The 24,497-nt window shown below is 35.7% G+C and overlaps 2 protein-coding genes across 3 annotated transcripts; one reads left to right on the top strand and one right to left on the bottom strand.

The window, feature by feature from the left end:
- Nucleotides 1–1,425: 1,425 nt before the first annotated feature.
- On the top strand, nt 1,426–15,292 carry LOC145605929 (enhancer of mRNA-decapping protein 4-like). 2 transcript variants are annotated; one of them, XM_081661993.1, is made up of 13 exons: nt 1,426–1,681; nt 1,806–2,593; nt 3,375–3,424; nt 3,493–3,649; nt 3,778–3,996; nt 4,703–4,831; nt 5,093–6,613; nt 7,808–8,167; nt 11,092–11,211; nt 11,341–11,511; nt 12,365–12,529; nt 12,921–13,046; nt 14,724–15,292. In XM_081661993.1, the coding sequence occupies exons 2-13, from the start codon at nt 1,808–1,810 to the stop codon at nt 15,030–15,032; spliced, it is 4,113 nt and encodes a 1,370-aa protein (XP_081518119.1). In that variant the 5' UTR covers nt 1,426–1,681; nt 1,806–1,807; the 3' UTR covers nt 15,033–15,292. The 2 variants fall into 2 exon arrangements, with proteins under 2 accessions (XP_081518119.1, XP_081518118.1); XM_081661992.1 differs by having other exon boundaries at nt 1,426–1,656.
- A 1,384-nt stretch (nt 15,293–16,676) lies between these two features.
- On the bottom strand, nt 16,677–17,111 carry LOC145604484 (chaperone protein dnaJ 11, chloroplastic-like). Its single transcript, XM_081660366.1, has one exon. The coding sequence runs from the start codon at nt 17,109–17,111 to the stop codon at nt 16,677–16,679; it is 435 nt and encodes a 144-aa protein (XP_081516492.1).
- Nucleotides 17,112–24,497: the final 7,386 nt, after the last annotated feature.

The raw sequence follows: 24,497 nt of genomic DNA on the forward strand, positions 1-24,497 counted from the left end.
GAAATTAGCTTAAGAAAACGTAATTAGCTTAAGTGGTACAACATCTTAGTGGCTACCCGTGAGACAGTTGAATATTGCTTGACTCAACACCTAAAGTTCATGCCCACGTTGCTACTTGTTGAACTTGTTAATGCCTCACTCGACTCGTATTGATTTGAGTTATTATTATTATCATAGATACGAGGTCTTAAATATTAAGTACATATATCATTAATTATTTTCCTTATTGTTAGTAAATTGAGTTTAAATCAAATTTTGACTGAGCAAACTCTAAGTTAGCCGTAACATGCTTAACTCGATTTATTGCTCGACTTGACTCTTAAATTTCATGCCCACGCTTGCTACTTTTGAACTTGGTAATGCCTCACCCGACGCGTATTGACTTGAGTTATTATAGATTAAAGATCTTAGATATTAGGAAAATGTATCATTACTTAAATATTTTCCTTATTGATACTAAGTTGAGTTTAAAGCAAATTTTGACCTAGCAAAATTCAAGTTAGTTGTAAGATGCTTCACTTGATTTATACCCCTAGGTTGAGACATATTGCATTAATACCTATCTAATATGGGAAACTTATGTTTTGAGAGGATGTGACATTGGAGAGCGACAAGTAGACCTGTATATATATTTTAAAAATTCAATTCATACCAAATAAACAAGAGAAAATACAATTAGATTTTATTCAATCCACTATCGTTGTTTTAAATATATCCTATCGCTTTTGCATTAAAAAAAAAACCGTATCCTATTGCTTGTAACAAGGTTTTTTTTTTTTTTTGAGAAGATGTTAAATCTATCTAATATATATATATATATATATATATATATAAAGGGGAGTTTTTTCCCGAGTTTTTAGAGAGCCACGTAGGATCTAATTTTCTTAGCGCGCCATGTAGGATTATAAATCTTAGCAATAGCCAATTAAATAAGAGATTATTAATTTCTTTTAGAATTAAATAATTCAAATACCACGTAAGCAAAAGTGGCGAATGAGATTTTTAAGTTTAAAATAATTAAATATTAAATATTAAATATTATCTTTTAATATTATGAATTTATCTAAATATATAACAAATTTTACCTCATAAATACAAAAAAATAAAATAAATCAAACATACCGTGCATGGCACGGGTTTCATCGAATGGCAATATAATTATGTGAATCATTTTGAAATTTGAGACAAACTCAAGAGATTAGGCATAGAAAATCACAAACCTTAATATGATCAAATTTATTGTATCTCATTGAAAAATGAAAAAAATGAGTCATTAATAGGTGGACAAAAAAAAAAAAAAAAAAAAAAAAGAAGAGGAAACATACACGAGTAATTCCAAGGCAATCTGAGTATTCTACTCGTATTATTCATTCATAGAGCTACTCCGTAAGTCCGAAGTAGTGAGTGAGAGAGAAAAAAAAAAAAAAAAAAAAAAAAAAAAGAAGAAGAAGAGCGTGGCCTGGGCTGAATTTGCAAGTAATTGTGATTTTATCTTCCCAAATCTCCTTTCTTTCACATCCTAATTCTCATTACAAAACAAATCCCTATTTTTTTTTTTTTTTTGTGTTCGCCGATTAACTGCTTCTCGGGGGTTCATTTTCGGTGGCCCTTTTCAATTCTTTGTTTTTTGTTTTTCCTCCATTATTGGATCTCACGGTAGAGTACTACTTTCTCTCTCCTGGTACTCTAATTTTTAATTTTATTTAGATCTGTTTTTCATTTGTATAATTTGTGAATTAATTTTTGATTTAATTTGATTTTAAGGGGGATTAATTGGGTTTGTGTTTGTGTTTGTGAATTGGTAGAGATGGCTTCAACTGGGAATCCAAATCAACAACAGCAACAGCAACAAGCACAAGGCGGCAGCGGAGGAGGAGGTCAATTCGATATGAATAAGTTCTTCAAACCCTCGAATTTAGCATCAGCACCACCACCACCTCAGCCGCCGCAAAACCCTAACAATTACGGAGCTCCAACTCCATCCGCTTCGTATCCCCCTCCGACTGCTGGTCCATACTCTTTCCCACCTCAAAACCCTACTCCTCCCTATTACCATCACTATCCTCCTCAAGATCAAATTCAAATGCATCACCAGAGGTCTGTTTCTTTCCCAACTCCTCCTCTTCAGCCTGTCCCTAGTGCTCCTCCTCAAAACCCCAACCCCAGCCCCGGCGCCCGTCTTATGGCCTTGCTTAGCAGTCCTCCTCCTGATTTCAATTACTCTCATCAAAACCCTGCTCCTGTACCTGCTCCTATGCCCTCCTCTTCCGAGTATTCCATGCCTCCTTCTGTTCCTGTCTCTCCTACTGTTGTTCAGCCCGCCCCTATTCGCATGCCTAGCAGTAAGCTTCCCAGGGGAAGACATTTGGTTGGTGATCATATGGTTTACGATATCGATGTTAGGTCCCAGGGCGAGGACCAGCCTCAGTTGGAGGTTACTCCCATTACCAAGTATGTCTCCGATCCTGGCCTCATCCTTGGTCATCAAATTGCTGTCAACAAAACTTATATTTGCTACGGCCTTAAGTTGGGAAATATTCGTGTTCTTAACATCAATACTGCTTTGAGGGCTCTTCTTCGAGGCCACACTCAGGTTTCTTCTCCCCTCCTAACATTTTCCGAATTGTTTTTATGCTTTTGTAGTTTTACTTGCTCTGTAATTCACTATCAATTGTTAGCTTTTCCTTTCATTGTTAAGACTTTAACAAAAGGGGTGGGGGACTGGGGGGCAGGATATGCTCTTCATTAGCTTTTGCCCTGTTTAAGTATGGTATCCTCACTTAAAATCTTGATTTCTTAATGGACATTGTATCCATGGTAATGCAAAAAAGATCATCTGTGACTGACTAGTGAAAAACCTTACTTGCCAGTTCATACTCTATTACCAAAACTACAAAATTGGTGTCGTTTATTTCACAAATTGATATCTAAATGTAAAAAACATTTGTATAATCGTATCTTTGACTTGGACTAGGTTTATATATACAATTGTGTTGTAACATCTTATCTAGAGAATACAATAGGAAAATAAAGTTAGATTATTCTCGCAGTCGCTAGATTTTTTAATCAGGATATAATAGGTAACTTATACCACTCTTGCATACGTAATTTATTCCATTTGAGTAATCAATCTATTGTACGGAGTATTAATTATTACCATATGCAGTTGTAAATCCCTCCGTATGTCATTTTACAAGCTTTTGTTGCTGTATATACCTTTATTAAAGGCAGACTTTTCATCTTCTCAATTAGTTCAAGTGTGAAATTGCTTGCTGGCTGCACTTTTGCATTTTCGCTTAAATTGAAACAGCTATGCATTTTAACAGCTAGAATGTCTTGTGTTTTTTATGTTTTTCTCCTTTCTTGTTCTGTAGAGGGTAACAGATATGGCCTTCTTTGCGGAAGACGTTCATCTTCTTGCTAGGTATTACTTGACTGATTATTATGTTTATGCAAATTTTATCTTTGAGTTAACTGACAAGATTTATGCAGTGCAAGCATAGAGGGACGCATTTACGTATGGAAAATTTCTGAAGGCCCAGGTAAGGAAGATAAGCCGGAAATTTCTGGAAATATTGTGCTAGCTATTCATATAACTGGAAATGAAGGATCTGTTCATCCACGAGTTTGCTGGCACTGTCACAAACAAGTAATTATCAACTTCTAATCTTACATGCCTTTAAACTACCCCATTTATCATATAACGTCTTTCAAAGAGGTGTAAGGTGTTGTGTAGTATTTTGTGCTGATTGATTTTGTAAACTATTAAATTTGCAGGAAATTCTGGTTGTGGCCATTGGAAAAACTGTCCTTAAAATTGATACCACAAAGGTTCGCAAGGGTGTTGACTTTTCTGGAGAGGAGGCTCTTGCATGTCCTTTGGACAAGCTGATTGACGGGGTTCAGCTAGTTGGTAAACATGAAGGGGAGGTTACAGATTTATCAATGTGCCAATGGATGACAACTCGTTTGGTTTCAGCTTCCAAGGATGGAACAGTGAGTCAGCTTCCTTACTATGTGGATGTTGGAACCTGTATTAATATACGCGTATACTGATTAAATAAAAATTTTTATTAAAAAATTTATGTTCTGTGAAAATCAAGTGAAAAGAATTGGGACTTATGTCACTTTTCAGGTCAAATTTATGTTTCCAGAAAAAGAGATTTTTAGGCTCTCTTAATTAGTAGTACCTAAGGCATCAGCATTTGAATCTATAGTTGTTTTCAACGAGTTTCCGTGTTTCACTTTTTAAAATCTGAGACTCTGTTTCTGTTTGCTCATAAATCTAAATATTACTGTCGACAATAATCGGGAATGTATTAATTTTTGACCCTCTTGTTACTTTGATTAATGGCTACTAAGTACTTTTAGAGTGAATTGTTTTTCATTCTTTATATGATGAATGAGAAAGCTGGTGATATAACTCTTAATTTGCTAGTAGAACTAATTGATCCTTTAATGAATTATACTTAATTTTATACTATTACTATAAAACACTTATTTTGTTCATATATCCTAAGGCTTCAAGCATAATGTTTACCTGTCCTCATGACCAGTAACTTGTGAAAAAAAAAAAAAAAAACTTGTTTTTTTAGTAATTGTTCCTAAGATTTTGAATTTGCTATTTTTTTTTTTTAATATGTAATCACTAATCAGTGATTGATAAAATTGACATCCTTAATTTTCAATCTTTGGCCTTCAGATTAAGATTTGGGAAGATCGCAAGGCAGCGCCACTTCTAGTATTGAGGCCCCATGATGGTCATCCTGTTGATGCAGCCAAGTTTTTGGCTGCCCCACACCGGCCAGACCATATCATGCTAATCACAGCTGTAAGCCACATCTTTTCCTCTTAAATTTTTACTTTATATGGCTCATTGTGGTTACGTGTTACCTTCTAGAATGCAGTTATTCTTTTTAGTTGGTATAAATTTTATTTTCTTTTGCTTCTTACATGCAATTTTTTAATCTCAGTTAATGGGGAGTTCTGTACATCTTGCTTGAAATTTTGGATGTTCTATGGCTAATATTGCCCTGTTAGAATGATTATTTGTTTGCTAATCTTAATCTAACTTTTGGTATTCCTAATACAGGGACCACTTAATCGAGAGGTGAAGCTTTGGGCTTCTTCTGATGAAGAAGGATGGTTGCTGCCTAGTGATGCTGAATCTTGGCGGTGCATACAGACACTAGAGCTGACAAGCTCTGCTGAACCTGAAGCTGAGGAAGCTTTTTTCAATCAGGTTGTGACCTTGTCTCAAGGGGGACTTCTTTTACTCGCAAATGCCAAAAAGAATGCTATATATGCAATTCATTTAGAATATGGTGCTACTCCAGCAGCTACCCGGATGGATTATTTATCAGGGTTTACAGTCACTATGCCTATCCTAAGCTTTACTGCTACAAGTGATGTCTTACCTCATGGGGAACACCTAGTTCAAGTTTATTGTGTCCAGACACAAGCCATACAGCAGTATGCCTTGGACCGCTCACAATGTTTGCCACCACCATTGGAAAACTTGAGTTTAGAAAAATCAGAGTCCACTGTTTCTCGCGATGCAGCTGAATGCGTTCCTGGATTAGAGCCATCTGTAAGCAAATCTTTTGAGGTTCCCTATTCTGCAGCCAAACCAAGTAACCATATTAGTGGTCTAGGGAGCTCTCCTGAGATTAAGTGTCCTGTGAATGATGCTTCTGATGCAACATCAGTTCAGGATATCACTACTGCAAATGTGGATTCCAACTCTACTTCGATATTACCAACATCAAGCAATGCTGATGTTGTGTCTGTTGCACCACCTCCTCTTCCTCCTAGTCCAAGGTTATCTAAAAAATTCAGTGATTTGTGTGCTGATCAAGCTGTTACTGATTATCCTGTTGATAGGCAAATGGATAGTGCACAGCCTAGTTCATCAGCTCTGCCCGCCTCAAGTGAAGATAGCCGAACTGTACAAGGGAACACTTCTGATGCTGTCCCTACCATGTTTAAACACCCAACTCATCTAGTTACTCCTTTTGAGATTATGGCTACATCTTCAGCTGACGCGACCCGTGTTTCTGAAAATGGTGAAAATGAGGCTAAAATTCAAGATGATGTTGTGAGTAAAGATGCAGGAAATGTGGAGGTTGAGGTCAAAGTTGTAGATGAAACTGGGTTTGGTAACAGTGATGAGTCTTCTCGGCAATTAGATCCTCAAGTCATACCAGAAAGAAAGGAAAAATCTTTCTTTTCACAGGCGTCAGATTTGGGGGCTGATATGAGTCGAGAGTGTTGTGCATTACCATCTGAGACATCTATAATGGAAGAAGCTAGAAATAGCATAATGGAGGCTCTTGCGCAACCTTCAAACTCAGGTGAGGACGAAGGAGATGAAGCCAACAATGATGTATCTAGGAAAGCTGCAGACTATGCTGCTTCAACACCGGTGCCACAATCTCCTACACCAGGTGCCAAAGGGAAAAAGCAGAAGGGAAAGAACTCTCAAGCATCTGGTTCATTATCTCCTTCACCAAGTGTTTCAAATGCAGCTGATTTGTTTCAAGCGGGTTCGGGTGTGCAATTTGTGGAGCCTTCTAGTTCACAGATGCTTGCTATGCACGAAACACTTAATCAGGTCAAAATTCGAATTTCAATTTCAAAACTGTTTACACTTTTCATTGCATCATAATTTTTCATCTGGTGGATTACAATGGACTGATATTAGATGGCTTTGTAAACTGTGGTGATTATTTATGGTGAAGCAGCTTATGATAATTTTATATAGATTCAATGGTCACTAGGAAGTAGGAAACAATCTATCTGTTATGAGTGTTATCATATGGGTAGGGTTGTGTCTTGTGTTTTGTGTATGTCTGACCCCCTTACCCCTCGTAGTGCAATAGGCTGTCTGTTTCCTTAGGATGATGCAACTGATATGAACTATCTGATATTACTTTATGCTTCTCTTTGGCCTTAGCCACAGGTATCAAAATTGAATCTCGATTCCTGAAAGTATTAGCATCTCCTAAAGTTCTGCTGCAATAACTATAGATAGTATGGTTCTATTTTGTTTGACATAGGAGCTTATCTCTATGTCTCGGCATTAAGTAAATTAAATCAACCAAAAATCTAGCGCAAATTTAGGCAGATCATCTGATTTGCCTTGTCCAAATATTTAAAATTTGGGTTTACATGCTTAATAACAAATATATTTTTTTTTCTTTGGGGGGGGGGGGGGGGGGGTGTTGGCTAAATCTGATTTCATTGGAGTTTGACCTAATCTTGATGATTTCATCTCTGGTCTGATTTTGTTGGATTTTGACAGTGGGTGAATCTGTCATCCTGAAATAAACGTGCAGTAGAACCCTGGTTATCTTTAGGTTGAAGGTCGTGTTAATTTTCATCAGTTTGCTGGTTGAGATCTTGTTTGTGCCAACTGAATCACCAATATTGACAGTTTCAGCTTTTGGGGTTTGCAGTTTGGTCATAATTTGTTGCATTTTGTGGTTTATGAAAATAACACTTCTCTCAGCCCCTTCTTCATTTAGTTGTGGCTTGGGAGGAGCGGGATATAAAGGCCAAGAGCTAGACGTGGTGATTTTTTTTAATGTTAACATGTTTGTGTTAATATAGATAAAAAGTAAATGATATGTCCGTCGTCTTTGCTCTAATCAATTTTGTATGTTACATTGTTATCTTTACTTTTCAATCAATTACAACAGCTTCTTGCATTTTATCTTCAATCTTTCCACGAGTCAATGCGTGCTTGATATTTGGCTGTATTTTGGGTTCTCTGTTCCATCTCACAATTCCCAATTCATTTCTGCAGATATTAAATACGCAGAAAGAAATGCAGAAGCAGATGAGCACAGTTGTTTCTACACCAATTACTAAAGAAGGTAGAAGGCTAGAGGCGGCTTTAGGACGGAGCATAGAGAAGGCTTCAAAGGCCAATACTGATGCTTTGTGGGCTCGCACACAGGAGGAGATTACTAAACTTGAGAAGTCATTACGAGATCGTATGCAGCAAATACATGGTTTGGTAAATAACATGGTGAACAAGGACTTTCTTGCCGTGCTTGAGAGAACATTGAAAAAAGAATTGGCTGCTGTTGGCACAAATGTAGCTCGTACAATAAGTCCAGTTATTGAAAAAACAATATCTTCAGCTATTACAGATTCTTTCCAGGTTAGTCCCTTAATTGTTGAAATTAATTTTTGACGACCATAATATAACATTGTAGCATGTGTTAAGTGGATTCAGTTGATATAGTATACTTTTGGAGATAGACGTATTAATTGTGTAATATGTTGATTAAGAGAAGAGCTATGAAGCACATAAAGCAGTGACATTTCACTGTTTCTTGCATTTGGAGCTTAAGCATGGAAAAGCGAAATAAGTGTCAGCAATGTGTCCAAATGTTGAGTTCTGCATTACTTTTAGAAGGTAGTGTTGCAGTGTTTCAATCGGTAGGAATGCCTGGTGGAACATCTGAGGATATGCAGAGGAAATGGAGTTCATTTTCATGTGTGTTTTAGCCTTCCAACTCTGTGGTATAGGAAAAACAGAAATTCATGCCTGATGGAGATTAGATGCTAATATATCTATGACAGCTTTTTGTTCAGTCATCTTTTGGGGATAGGGTCTCCTTTTTTTAAAAAAACTTGAGATTAGATTTTGTCAATGTGGTCTGACTGAAACTATTTATATTGTTAGGACTTATTTGAATCCTGATTTGTTCAATGCAAATTAGAACATTTCTTCATTGGTTTGGTAAAATGTTCTTCCACCTGAATGCAAAATGATAGGCTATCACTGAGTTATTATAACTATATGCTTAATGTATGGCCTATCTTCGTTCTTTACCTTCTTTTTCTGAGCATGGATACTTGATGCTCAATTGCTCACATGTATTGAGGATGCTCACATTTGTAGCATGTAGGTCATGTACTCACCTTAAAATTGATAAGGTTTCTTTGAGCCGTAATATTTTGCTTTACTGTTAGGTGGGCTAAGATGCTATTCCTGGAAAGGAATAGTTGCAGTGTACTTCTGAAAATTTTCTTTTCGCATTCTCCATTTAAAAGCTTACCTTACCACCACCACCTACTCATCCTACTGCCATTATATGTTCTGTAAACGATGACATTCCAGCGGCTTTGTCACTGAAAACTTAAGAATATCCTAAGGGAAATCAATGAAATAGGGGCAGTAGTGTACCCTATTGGGGATTTAGTGATTTTTTAGGAACAAAATATGTTCATTAGAGAGATTGAAGGATGAGGGATTGAGGGGGGAAGAGAATCAAAAGTTGATATATTGATTTTAAGTAAAAAAAAAAAAATCTCTAATTATTCTACTTATGTTCCTTTCTTATTACCCACTTTCTCCAACAACTGATTGAATATTAAAAATCAAGATATTTAGGGGGTAGTGCTCAATTCAACATGAAGGAGAATATTTTTTTAACAGAACATGTAGTCTATGTAGAAGATGGTAATTGAAATATGCAGGAAGAATTGCATCAAGTAATAAGATACTGATATCTCAGATTCTCAGCTCTTTATTACTAAGTAACATGTGTCAGTCTGAGGAAGTACTGGACCCTCCAGTTCCTTTTATAGCCAGAGGGAAACCAGATCTTAATCAGCTTTTCTCTTTATCTAGTTTATGATAGTAAAATTATTGGTATATTTTAGTTAGACGGAGAAATTTAACCTATAAATAGAGCAAAGTAAAGGGTTGTTTTTAGATGATCTTTGTAAAGTTAATATTATTTAAGGAAACCCTGTTGGAGAAAGATCTATTATAAGAGAAACAATTGTTTTTGTGGTTTTAGTTTTGGTCAAATTGTCATGAGACATGCATTTTTTTTAAACTTACTTTTTACCTATAACCTTTACTTCTGTCCTTGTATTGATTTTAAATGAATAAAGTGGCCGAAAGCTTGAAATCCTCCATCTTGGAATGCTTGATAGAGAAACATGTATCATAACCGAAACAAATGATTTTTTTGGTGTCTTTTTTGTTAAAATTGTCATGAGAAGACCTGCAATTTACATTCATATCTTTCTCCTTATTTTTCATTTTTCTGCTGTATGCTTGTATCCCTATCTGAATACATAAGTAAAAAAACCGTAAAAAGATGAAATTGAGGATTGTTAAAGAAGACACTAAATTTGAAGAGTTTAAGTAAGTTAAACCAGAAGGGGAAAATGTCATTTTCCATTCGAATTCGAACCCTTTCTTTCTCTCTTTCATCTAATAGCTGTCGTTTGTTGAGCGATATGGAAGAAAAAGGAGATCTGAATTAGTGGTAATGATGGGGGTAGGTGGGGCCATGTGGGTCAGGCCACATAAAAAAAGAAGTTGAAAACAATTATAAATGGAGGAAATGGAAAAGAATTAAAAATTGTAAGACACGAGAGGATGGACCTAAATGTTACTCAGGAGATAGATTGAATACCTTCAAGTCATCGAAACATTGTAAAAGGTTTCTTTAATACTCATTTAGGTATTCGGCTTATTGCAGATAGCCTAACTTAAAGTTTTGTGTTATTGTCTAAATGATCAGTTATATGTTGCTTACAATTCATTTTTTACATAATAACTTTTGGCTGGTGAAAATTGGTGTGATCTTTTCTTCCGGTACAAAATGCATTTTCTGTGCCCATTGTTGATCTTACTTGTATTATAGAATGTTCATTCGATGACAACTTGCATGTTCTATTTTATTAAGCAGTGCATTGGCTGTATCAATTTCCACCATTTGATGTCAATTTTTTATACAAATTATCCTTGTACCATCTTTAAAAAAATTTGTTGTTATTGAAAGTTATGAATCCCTAGGACTAGCAGTGTATTATTTTTAATTTTTGAAGTCTTAATGGTGCTGATGATAATGTTTGTCGACTTATATGAACACTACCAATTCCCAATGCAGTTCCTACAAATTCTTGATCTCTAATTGCAAATAGTATTTATGCATGTGTTTGCTTACTGCCAGAGCTGGGTTGAAACAGCTTTGTTTTGGTTAAGCAATTTATTTCTTTGTATATTTTACTAATTATATCGATTTGCTAATGATAATGCTTTCTTTAACTGTTACACAGAGAGGGGTGGGTGACAAGGCAGTGAATCAATTGGAGAAATCTGTAACCTCAAAACTTGAAACTACTGTTGCAAGGCAAATCCAAGCTCAGTTCCAGACTTCTGGCAAACAAGCACTTCAGGTATATTTGGATTCTTATCTTCGTCGATTTACTTATGTATAGTCCTCTACTCCTCTATATAAGGAATTTATATGGTGTGTACTGTTTCAGCTGTCTTTGACTGCATAACAATATGGTAATTGTTTGTAGGATGGATTGAGGTCTTGTTTGGAGGCTTCTATCATCCCTGCTTTTGAGATGTCCTGCAAAGCAATGTTTGAGCAAGTTGATTCTGCATTCCAGAAGGGAATGTCTGAACATACAGCAGCGGCACAACATCAAATTGAATCAACAAATTCTCAGCTAGCCCTTACCCTTAGGGTATGATCTGACACTGTTAATGATGACTATTTGACATGGAATATGTTTTTGTCGTGTTGATAAAAATGAATGAAGGTTTATAGTGCTGTTAGTTGCCATGCTGCTAGCTTGTATATTATACAATATAAAATTGCTAAAAAAAACCCTATAGAGTCATGAGCTTTCAAATGATGTCCAAAGTCTGATTTGTGAGTTTGAGGTGGCATCATTCTGTTTTTCAAGTTTAGACTTTAGAATAATAATTTGCTTTATCTTCCTTTTAATAATAATTAAAATAACTCCGGTATTTTGCTTATGGCTACGTTTATATTTTGTTTTTTTTGACAATTCTTTTCTGAATGTTGTCAATCTTTCTTGGTGAAGAATTCTGAGTTATGGAGTGCTATGAAGTGCCTTTTCTGTTGTGTTTTATCTTCTTTTCTTTAATTATTGACAATAGAAGCTGTTCTAAATAATCTTACATGATTGTGTTATGAGATGTTTGTCAGTTAGGTGATGCTCTGATTGTTCAACTAATCATATAGGCACGTGTGAGAAATCTCTTAGGAATGGATGGCGAATCTATTCGTTGTTCTCATTTTCTGTTCAACCTGTAAATGTTTATGCACTGTATTGCATTTATATATCGCTGTTTCATGTTTGTTGGATGTTGCACTTGCTGTATCATCTTTATTTTTCCTGTTTCACTTGGACTTTATAATGGTTAAAAACACTAATTTAGGGTGGTGAAGGACCGTCAAAAGATTTATTTTTAATTATTATTTTTTAAATTTTTTTGTTTTTGTTTTTGTTTTCTGTTTGATATGTTGTGTACATATTGTTGCTAACACTGCACTCATTTTTTATTATGCAGGACGCTCTAACTTCAGCTTCATCGCTGACTCAAACCTTGAGCGGAGAATTGGCTGATAATCAGAGGAAGTTGTTTGCTCTTGCAGCTGCTGGTGCAAACTCCAAAGCAGGAAATACGCTGGTCACCCAGTTGAGCAATGGGCCTTTGTCGGGTCTACATGAGAAGGTCCGCTAATTAATTTATGCCTGTTAAAGGATTGGTTAACTACTAGTTCTAGGCCTTGTTGGTTCTTAGATCTTAATTTTTACTTTGGCCTTTTTATCTGTTGCATTTGACCTTTGCACTGTTCACATACCACACTTTGACCATATTATTTTTGCTATTATACTATATATAAAAGAAATTGTTATTGTGGAAACTGTTACAAAGAGTTACTTTGCCTTAATATATATCTTCAAATCATCAACTTCTTGACATTATGCCATTAAAGATATTAATGGTCAAAGTTGTGCTTGACAAACGTAAATATCAAATTAGAACAAAAAAACAGGAAGAAGTATGTCTATTAAGAGGATTGTTTTGTTTTGGATATTGAACAATCTCATGTGTGTCATAGGTTGAGCAGCCATTTGATCCAACAAAAGAGCTATCTAGACTCATCTCTGAACACAAGTATGAGGAGGCATTTACTGCAGCTTTGCAAAGAAGTGATGTAACCATCGTCTCCTGGTTATGCTCACAGGTATGGTTTATATATTTGTGGACTAGTTATTGAATCTTGGTCGAAGCTTTGCTCCATCAGTTGAACATAAACAGCTCAAATATCTCATGCAATCTTCGGGAACAACGTTAATGCTGAATTGACTCCTGATATTAGGCATGGTAAAACTAGAAAATTAATGATTATAAATTAGTTAATATCAAATGATGTCTGGAGAGTTAATTTCTATATCTACTAACTGTCATCACAAGTATCCCAGTAAAGCTTGGAAGTTCCATATCTAATACATTATTCTGGTTAAGATTGGCCGATAGAGCATGTAGGTTGTTATTCAACTTTAGATGTGAGATACGGAGTACTATTATTTCTGATTGTCCTGTGTCTGCTTCCCTGTCTAGGTACCATGGAATTATTCAGGGGGAAATGTTTGGTTGAAAATTAGCTTTTGGGATTTGGAAATGCCACAAAATGAATATTAGATGTACTTTATATAGTATATATGTTGACAGTGCGTAACAGGACTGTGAATTGCCTGATGAAAGGGGACTTCAATTGTGGTTTCACTTATAAATTTCTGATTGGCTATTTGAGTGAGGTGGCTGTAGAGTGGAAAGAGGGAGAGAAACCTGAGTGGACGGGTTGATTAAAAGTTTGATACAGAAAAAGAAAGGAGGGGAAGGAAAAATTTATAGAAATATATCTTATACCGATTCTTTTCATATACAGAGAAATGTAGTATTAGTTTTTGTTCATTTGTTTTTTAGACATTATGTTTGATACCATGTTGTAATACCTAATATGTGAAAAGCTTTTTGCTGCTGCTGAATTCAGCCTGATAGGAGATGATAATTGGGTGAATTAGTACTATTTATATAGGAGAAACGGTTCCTGCGTTTGCTTTCCATGTGGAAAATTGTTAATACCCAATATAATTCTTTATACTGTGGGTGTATAACAGTATGGGCTTAGTTTTAAAAGGTGTGAGGCGCACATGAAAATGTTACATTACTTTAAAAACTTTAAAGAGGATACTTGACTACTTCAATCAATATTAGTGCGGTGGGGTTCCTACCTGGCACCACAGTGAAACTATAAGGGTGGAAAATAATCAAATAGAAAAGGTGACTGAAGTGAGGCTGAAAGGGGTAAAAAGTTGGAGGCACATGAAGGGGAACTTTGCTCAGTATTAAACAAATAAAAAAGTGTCGCCTCCATTTAAATTCAGATTTCCTCTCCCCTCAAAATAGATTTATTCTTTCGTTTGCATCATAACAAAAAGCAGCCTAAGGTGCGCGTCTTTGGAACGCACTGCACCTTACGAGGCCGATGCATTTTGTCAGATGGCACCTGGGTTCGCTTTTCTACACTATATTTTGGGAAGCAGAAATAAGAGAGGGGGGGGGGGGGGGGGGGGGTTGGGGAACTCTGCCTTGTTGGATGAATATTGAGTAATTTGTTAGTTTTTCTTGCTTTATGCTAAGACCATTTAGGCACCTTAGATTATTTGTTTCGACGATAATCTCGGTGGATTGCTGAATGTGGTGGCTTGAAACTTGATCTTAAATATTTTATCAGCAGTCTGTCATTGCTTTCATTAATTGCCTAATCATTTGCAGTTCAGTATGACTCTTAACTGGCTGGCTTGATACTGTATTAAGACAGATGCTCATGTAGTTATTTGCTCAATGTGGCTACCAGGTTGATCTACAGCGTCTTCTGTCAACGATGCCATTGCCTTTGAGTCAAGGTGTCTTACTTTCACTTCTGCAGCAGCTTTCCTGTGATATAACAAAGGATACAGCTAGGAAGTTAGCGTGGATGACAGATGCCGCTGCATGCATACATCCGCATGACCCCATGATTGCAGTGCATGTGCGTCCGATTTTGGAGCAGGTTTACCAGATATTGAACCATCAACGTAGCCTTCCTACTACTTCATCCTCAGAGTTGTCGAGCATCCGGGTTGTCATGCATGTCATCAACGCCATGTTGCTGACCTGTAAATGATCCATGCAATGTAGCTGTTGTTTCAAGTTATTCTGTTGATTTTGACTGTGAAGGTGGATATTATGTATAGGTGCGTTTTATCTTCTCCCTTTTGTCTAGGGTTGGAAACTTGGAAATTGGAATTGATGTATGGTTTAGTAGTTTTTACTTTTTATACATGCTATGAAAAGATGAACTTGATGCTGCTGATTAAGGCTTATAATTAATTGGAGAAATAAAAGTAAGATGGAAAACAACTCCATCCCGATTTTGTGCCTTCATTAGAGTTGCATCAGAATCTTTATTCATTGAAGTTCTCAGTGGAGTATCTTTTTATCCATTTGATAAAAGTTGTTCTTACATTTACTCAATAAATTAATAACCTTACTAAATAAACGGTCCTGAACAAAACCTTACCAGTACATGGACCTGAAGCACAGCAAAATTATGCCATATTGCCACCTATGCATTGATTTTAGTTGTTATGTAGCTGAGATTCGTTTATGATTGAAATCACACAATAGTAATGACAAAAGCTTATAAGAGAGAAGATTAAAATCAGTATCTTTTGTTTAGGAGCGTGCATTAGATCGATCTATTGTGTAGATCCATAAAAATAGTCACGCAACAACAATATTTCGAGGATTTTGGGTCACCAAAATTGCATGGATGTTAGTCAGAAAATATAGGTGTTTTGCTGATACAGTTTTAGATATTTCCTCAACCCTAATAACTTGCACTATTTTTTGTTTTTATGATGTCCCTAAAAGAATGCTCCATTACAGCATTACTTTTCTTTGGTCATGCGGCGCATTGATTTACTTTCTTACCAACATGTAGTCCCAATGCCAATTATTTTCTCTCTTGTTTGTAGTTGCATATTGCATTGTGCACTTTTTAATTCTGAGATTTTCATAATGCTTATCTAGAGATATTTATTGAAATACTTCCCTAAGTCTTAAATCTTAATGTGTACTTTAAAATATCACGGAGTAGTTTTTTTTTTTTTTTTTTTTTTTTTTTTTTTTTTTTTTTTTTTTTTAAATTTACAAAGAGGTATTTTAAGATATCTATGGCATAAGTTGTGCATTGACAACTAAAATAACTAACACGGAGTAACTAATAAGGCTGCAACTTCAAGTTAAAACATTGCATCTAAAAATAACGTAGCAAGTAATCCATAATTACAAAATGCAGCCGGAAATTTGGGTGGCAGCTATAGTTATATGGGCAATTGTGATTTGATGATCCGAGTAATTAGAAATTAGTACTACTCCTAACAAGTACAGTACTGTACTTCCATAAATATCTTGTCATCCACCAAAAATTGGCCTAAACTAAAGTCCTAACCTCCACCAAACCAAATTTTCTAACTTTAATCACTCTATCATTGCCAATTCATGAATTCCACAAAATTAACAACTTTTATAGAAAAAAGAAAAGATGATGATTGATGAAGAATGTACATTGATGGTTTTTTGTTTTTACAATTTTTTTTGTTTGATCTTCATTCTTCATAGAGAAAGATCATACATTGATTTTCTTTTTTTACAGGAGTAATTAATTAATAATACAACTCCTTGATAGCTCATTTCATACTACCTACTACTATTTCATACTAATTGTCAATTGTCTTAAAAAGAAAAAAAAAAAAAAAAGTAATGCCTACCAACACTGATCCGTTTCCCACCTTCTGGTGGGGCGACGACCAACTGTATAAAACGACGAGTTTGAATTTCCAATTCCAATTCCAATACCAATTCCAATTCCAATTCCAAACCCTAACGACAAGTCGTAGAGAGCTCGAGCAGCAGGATCAGAGAGAGTTTCGTAGGCGTTATGGATCTGGATGAAATCACCGCCGTCCGATTTGGAAGAAGAAGACGAAGAAGAATCTGGATGATAGAGCTTCGCTAAGTTCCGATACGCCGCCTTTATTTCAACGGCGGAGGCGTGGCGATTGACGCGGAGAACTTCGTATAAGCTGCCGGATTTACGAATCGGCGGAGATACTGATTGGACGGCGGCTCTACATCGGAATCGATGATTCAATGGCGTCGGCGTAGGCGGATTGCAGGGGAAATTTAGGGTTTGCATCATATCATATACCAGTAAAATGAAAAAGAGCAAGTAAATATATGAAAGAGAAGTAGTCTCTGTAATTCTATATATAGAAAATAGAAATAGTACAAGAGAGGTTTAATTAGAAAGGAGGAGAAATAGCCAAATTGGCGGAGAACAACGAGGAGAGAAAATGTTGTGTGTATCAAATATCAATTGATGTGTGTCGCAACCTCTTTTGTGTGACTTCTCTTACATTTATAGGACTTTGCCAGATTCTCTTTTCCTTTTTTTTTTTTCAAGGAATTAAGAATATTTTTATTGGAGTTGATTTTTATTTTAAATTGAGAATATGAAGGAGGGGTAGTGTAGGTCATTGGATAGGTTTGCAACTTTTTCCATGTTGGCTTGTGGTGGGGTCATTGTTTTTCATTGTATTCAATTCAAATTGGAAGTGTTCTAGAACCTATTGTCCTTTTCATTTTCATTGTCATCTTTATTTCATACTCATCCTTCACAACCTTAGATCATGGATTATCTTCTCATCTTTCTCTTTCTTATCCCTAACCACTTCATACTAAATTTTATCTCTATTGTCTTAATCATTATGCTTATAAAAATTTGACAACTTTTTACTATTACATAGCTTAGATTGCAACACAATTTAGTAAATACATACTTATTTTATTTTGAAATAGAATAAATTTACTACCTCCGTTACATATTATTTGCAATGATTAGACATTTTTCCTCTCCACTTTATGTAAAATCGTTGCAAATAATATGTAACGGATATGTTTAAAGATTAAAGTTTGAAATGTGATATATTGTTTGATTGGGTCTAGCAAATTAAGTTCTCTAATTATCAACCCAATTTGATTCAATTTAATATCATATCAATTAACAGCTTTAATGAAAACACACTCACATATGCTCTATAATTATTAGAAACAAAAAAAAGGGGTGATAAAACATCATTTCCTTACAAAGTAGAAAACCCTAATGAAGTCTTGTTAAAAAGGCGAAAGAAATGGTAAAAAATTGTACAGTTAAAGTTATTAGTATGGCAAAAAGAAAAGGGGGCAAAATGAGAGTTTAGGCAGATGAAGCTTGGCAAATGGCAAGAGTGGCAACAAATGGGATACATGATACATACTATACAAGGCTTATAAAATCCATGAGCTTTAATTGCTAAACAACTAGGAGTGATTCTACACATACAATGCTAGTATGTGTAGGCCCACTGAGTTCCGAAACATCAAAAATTCCTCAAAAAGCGTGTATAATAGCCTGCAATTTTGGAATTTTTTGACCTTTTTTCTCCCGAAAATAAAAATTGTCGAGATGGTACCCATGGTATCTAATATCCTCCGAGAGTCCAATTGGGTAAGTGGAACCATCCAATTTGCTTTAAAACGGTCAATTTACCCGTTTTTGTACTTGCACCGATTTCGTGAATTCAAGCCTATCACGAACATTTTTGACAACACATAATGGTCATATATAGTTCCAAACGTCATTATATGACCCTCTGATGTATCCCATAGGATCTCAAGACTTTTCGCCACCGAGCCCCGTAACATCAAAAATTTCTCAAAAAGCGTGGATAATAGCCTTTAATTTTGGAATTTTTTAACCTTTTTTCGCCCGAAAATAAAATTGCCGAGATGTTAACCATAGTCCCTAATATCCTCCAGGAGTCCAATGGTGTAGGCCCACATACAACACTATTGTGAGTGTGACACGTCAAAAGTAACGAAAAAAGGGGGAAAATAGGTAAAGGGGGGGAGGTGGGCAAATTGGCGCCATGAAGAAAATAAGCGGGAGAATTCTCGGGTAACTTCTTGGTGCCATCTCCTCCCATCAAATTTGGGCAACACTGTCAATGAACTTCACATTTATAATTAAAAAAAAAAAAGCATACACCCATGAACATCGGTGAAGACAACATAGGAAAATTAGCCAGTAGCCCTGGCGACGGAGTCTGGAAAAAAGAGGAAAACATCGGAAGTGGAAAAACATGAAAATTAGGGATTTGGGCATGAAGATGAGCTGAAAACACAGGGAATAATGGAATTGGAGAAAAAAAATTGATGCGAATTAAAGTTGAATGAGGAGAGAGAGAGAGAGATTATTGTTGTGGTGTTGTAGGGTTGAGAAGAAAAGAAACGTGAAGTTAAAACGTTGAAAACGGAGAATCAACATAGGAGAATCAGCCACGAACACTGGTGAAAACAACAGAGGAGAATCAGCCATGAACTTCGGTAACTTTTAGGCGACTAAAAAAAAACCATGCACCATGAACACCAACAGAGGAGAATCAGCCATGAACTCCATTGTACAATTTTTTAATTTTTTAGTAACAACAATTTCATTTGTAGTATTATCACCACGACAATTACCCATATGCGAGGTACTGTAACTCTGCAAGGAAACACCATTTTCAAAGGTACATTTACAGCAACTTATATCTTTATATTTAGTTGCAGGAACGAGTTCTATAAAACTTTCGATCAAAATAAAAACTTCACCCTAATTAAAATGATGGATTTTCTTGTTTCAAGTTGAATATTTTTTTTTTCATTTATTTTTTATTTTCAATATCTAAATCTGCTATTCATATTATAGTTTTTTTTTTCGTGAATCATAAGTCACACCAACAATCTGTGAAATTTGCTATTCATGAAATTCACATGCATATTGATTAGCAAGATTTTAATTGAAAAACTAATTTTAGTATGTATAAGTTTGTGGCATATCAAGATATTACTAAAAAAAATTCCTGAAATCATAGATAACAATTTATTAATAACGAAGTAAGGCCAGCAGGGTTGGCTAGGGATGTGCGTTCAGAATTATTGATCTTAGGGTGAGATTTTCCGCCTTATTGGGTGGATGGAACCATTGAATTTGCCTTATATGACCCTAAGATGTATCCATAGGATCTCAAGACTTTTCGCCATCGAGTCCCGAAACATCAAAAATTCCTCAAAAAGCGTGTATAATAGCCTGCAATTTTGGAATTTTTTGACCTTTTTTCTCCCGAAAATAAAAATTGTTGAGATGTTAACTATGGTCCCTATTACCCTCCGGGAGTCCAATTGGGTGGGTGAAACCATCCAATTTTCCTTAAAACGATCAATTTACCCGTTTTCGTATTTGCACCGATTCGTGAACTCAAGCCTATCACGGACATTTTTGAAAATATATAATGGTCATATATGGTTCCAAACGTCACTATATAAACATAAGATGTATCCCCAAGGATCTCAATACTTTTCACCATCGAGCACCATAATATCAAAAATTCCTTTAAAAGTGTGGATAATAGCCTTCAAATTCGGAATTTTTTTTTACCTTTTTCAACCGGAAAAAAAATTGCCGAGATGTAAACCATGGTCTCTAATACCCTGCGGGATTCTAACTAGGTTAGTGGAACCATCTAAACGATCAACTTCCCCGTTTTTGTACTTCCTCCGATTTCGTGAACTCAAGCCTACCACAGACATTTTTGACAACATATAATGGTCATATATGGTTCCAAACGTTATTATATGACCCTAAGATGTATCTCCTAGGATATTAAGTTTTTTCGCCACCGAGACTAGTAGCATAAAAAATTCCTCAGAAAGCGTGGATAATAGCCTTCAATTTTGGAATGTTTTAACCTTTTTCCGACCGAAAATAAAAAATTCCGAGATGCTAACCATGGTCCCTAATATCCCTCGGGAGTCCAATTAAGTGGATTGAACCATCCAATTTGCCTTAAAACTGTCACTTTACTCGTTTTTGTACTTCCATCGATTTCGTGAACTCAAGCCTACCACGGATATTTTTGACAACATATAATGGTCATATATGGTTCCAAAAGTCATTATATAACCCTGAAATGTATCCTCTAGGATCTCAAGACTTTTCACCACCGAGTCGCGTAACATCAAAAATTCCTCAAAAAGCGTGGATAAAAGACTTCAATTTGGAATATTTTGAAATTTTTTCGCCCGGAAATAGAAATTGCCGAGATGCTAACCATAGTCCTAATACCCTCCGGCTCCGGGAGTCCAATTGGGATGGTGGAACCATCCAATTTACATTAGAACGGTCAATTTACCCGTTTTCATACTTACATTGGTTTCGTGAACTAAAGCCTATCACATAAATTTTTGACAACAGATAATGGTCATATATGGTTCCTAACATTATTATATGACCCTAAGATCTTTCCCTTAGGATCTCAAGACTTTTCGCCACCGAGCCTCATTATATAAAAAATTCTTAAAAAGCATGGATAATAGCCTTTTATTTTGGACTTTTTTTTTTTTACCTTTTTTTGCCCGAAAATAAAAATTGCCAAGATGTTAACCATGGTCCCTAATTTCTTTCGGGAGTCCAATTGGGTAGGTGGAACCATCCTATTTGCTTTAAAACTGTTAATTTACCCGTTTTCGTACTTGCACCGATTTCATGAACTCAAGCCTATCACAGACATTTTAAACAACATATACAGATCATATACGGTTCCAAATGTCATTATATGAACCTAAAATGTATCCCCTAGGATCTCATTATGTCTCGTAGGATCTCAAGACTTTTCGCCACCGAGTCCCGTTACATCAAAAATTCCTCAAAAAGCGTGGATAATAGCCTTCAATTTTGGAGTTTTTTTTTTACCTTTTTTTGACAAGAAATAAAAATTGTTGAGATGTTAACCATGGTCCCTATACCCTCCAAGAGTCCAATTGGGTGGGTGGAACCATCTAATTTGCCTTAAAACGGTTAATTTACCCGTTTTTGTACTTGCACCGATTTCATGAACTCAAGCCTACCACAGACTTTTTTGATGACATATACTGGTCATATACAGCTCCAAATGTCATTATATGATCCTAAATTGTATCCTCTAGGATCGTAAGACTTTTCACCATCGAACCTTGTAATATCAAAAATTCCTCAAAAAGCGTGGATTATAGCCTTCAATTTTAAATTTTTTTGACCTTTTTTCGCCCGAAAATAAAAATTGTCGAGATGTTAATCATGGTCCCTAATACCCACCGGGAGTCCAATTGGGTGGATGGAACCATCCAATTTGCATTAAAACGGTCAACTTACCCGTTTTCGTACTTGTACCGATTTCGTGAACTCAAGCCTACCATGAACACTTTTGAAAACATATAATGATCATATATAGTTCTAAACGTTATTATATGACCCTAAGATATATCTCCTAGGATCTCAAGATTTTTCGCCACCGAGCCCCGTAACATCAAAAATTCCTTAAGAAGCGTGGATAATAGCCTTCAATTTTGGAATGTTTTGACCTTTTTCTCCGGAAAATAAAAATTTCCGAAATGTTAATCATGGTCCGGAATACCCCTCGGGAGTTTAATTAGGTGGGTGGAACCATCCAATTTGCCTTAAAACGGTCATTTTACCTGATTTCATACTTGCACCGAATTCGTGAATTTAAGCCTACCACGAACATTTTTAAAAACATATAATGGTCATTTATGGTTCCAAACGTCATTATATGACCCTAAGATGTATCCATAGGATCTCAAGACTTTTCGCAACCTAGCCCCGAAACATCAAAAATTCCTCAAAAAGCGTAAATAATAGCGTGCAATTTTGGAATTTTTTAACCTTTTTCGCTCGAAAATAAAAATTGCCGAGATGTTAACTATGGTCTCTATTACCCTCCGGGAGTCCAATTGGGTGGGTGAAACCATCCAATTTGCCTTAAAACGGTCAATTTACCCGTTTTCGTATATGCACCGATTTTGTGAACTTAAGCCTATCACGGACATTTTTTACAATATATAATGGTGATATATGGTTCCAAACGTCATTATATAAACATAAGATGTATCCCATAGGATCTCAATACTTTTCGCCACCGAGCACCGTAATATTAAAAATTTCTTAAAAAGTGTGGATAATAGCCTTCAAATTTCGAATTTTTTACCTTTTTCACCCGGAAATAAAAACTGCCGAGATGTAAACCATGGTCTCCAATACCCTCCAGGATTCTAACTAGGTTAGTGGAACCATCTAATTTGCCTTTAAACGGTCAACTTACCCGTTTTTTATAAACTTCCACCGATTTCGTGAACTTAAGCCTACCAAGGACATTTTTGACAACATGTAATGGTCATATATGGTTCCAAACGTTTTTATATGACCCTAAGATGTATATGTTAGGATATTAAGATTTTTCGCCACCCAGCCCCGTAGCATAAAAAATTCCTCAAAAAGCATGGATAATAGCCTTCAATTTTGGAATGTTTTGACCTTTTTTCGACCGGAAATAAAAATTGCCGAAATGTTAACCATGGTCTCTAATACCCCCCGAGAGTCCAATTAAGTGGATTGAACCATCTAATTTGCCTTAAAACTGTCAATTTACCCATTTTTGTACTTCAACCGATTTCGTGAACTCAAGCCTACCACGGACATTTTTGACAACATCTAATGGTCATATATGGTTCTAAATGTTATTATATGACCCTAAGATGTATCTCTATGATCTCAAGACCTTTCGCCACCGAGTCCCGTTACATCATAAATTCCTCAAAAATCGTGGATAATAACCTTCAAATTTGGAATTTTTTGACTTTTTTTCGCCTGGAAATAAAAATAGCCTAGATGTTAACCATGGTCCTTATTATCCTCTGGGAGTCCAATTGGGTGGCAGAACCATCCTATTTGCCTTAAAACAGTCAATTTACCCGTTTTCGTACTTCTACCGATTTCGTGAACTCAAGCCTACCACGAACATATTTGACATATAATGGTCATATATGGTTCAAAACGTCATTATATAACCCTGAAATGTATCCCATAGGATCTCAAGACTTTTCGCCACCGAGCCTCGTGACATTAAAAATTTCTCAAAAAACCTGGATAATAGCCTTCAATTTTGGAATTTTTTGACCTATTTTCGTCCGAAAATAAAAATTTTCGAGATGTTAATTATGGTCCCTAATACCCTCTGGGAGTCCATTTGATTGGGTAAAACCATCCCATTTGCTTTAAAACGGTCAATTTACCTGTTTTCAAACTTGCGCCGATTTTGTGAACTTTAGTCTACCACAAACATTTTTGACAACATATAATGGTCATATACGGATCTAAACATCATTATATGAACCTAAGATGTTTCCCCTAGGATCTCAAGACTTTTCGCCACCGAGTCTCGTTACATCAAAAATTCCTTAAAAAGTGTGGATAATAGCCTTGAATTTTAGCTTTTTTTTACCTTTTTTTGCCCGGAAATAAAAATTGTTGAGATGGTAACCATGGTCCCTATAACCTATGTGAGTCCAATTGAGTGGGTGGAACCATCCTATTTTCTTTAAAACTGTCAATTTACCCATTTCTTACTTGCACCGATTTCGTGAACTCATGCCTGTCACGAACATTTTTGAC

This window comes from Chenopodium album, chromosome 22, assembly GCF_948465745.1.
Source record: "Chenopodium album chromosome 22, dcCheAlbu1.1, whole genome shotgun sequence".
Classification (NCBI taxonomy): domain Eukaryota; kingdom Viridiplantae; phylum Streptophyta; class Magnoliopsida; order Caryophyllales; family Amaranthaceae; genus Chenopodium; species Chenopodium album.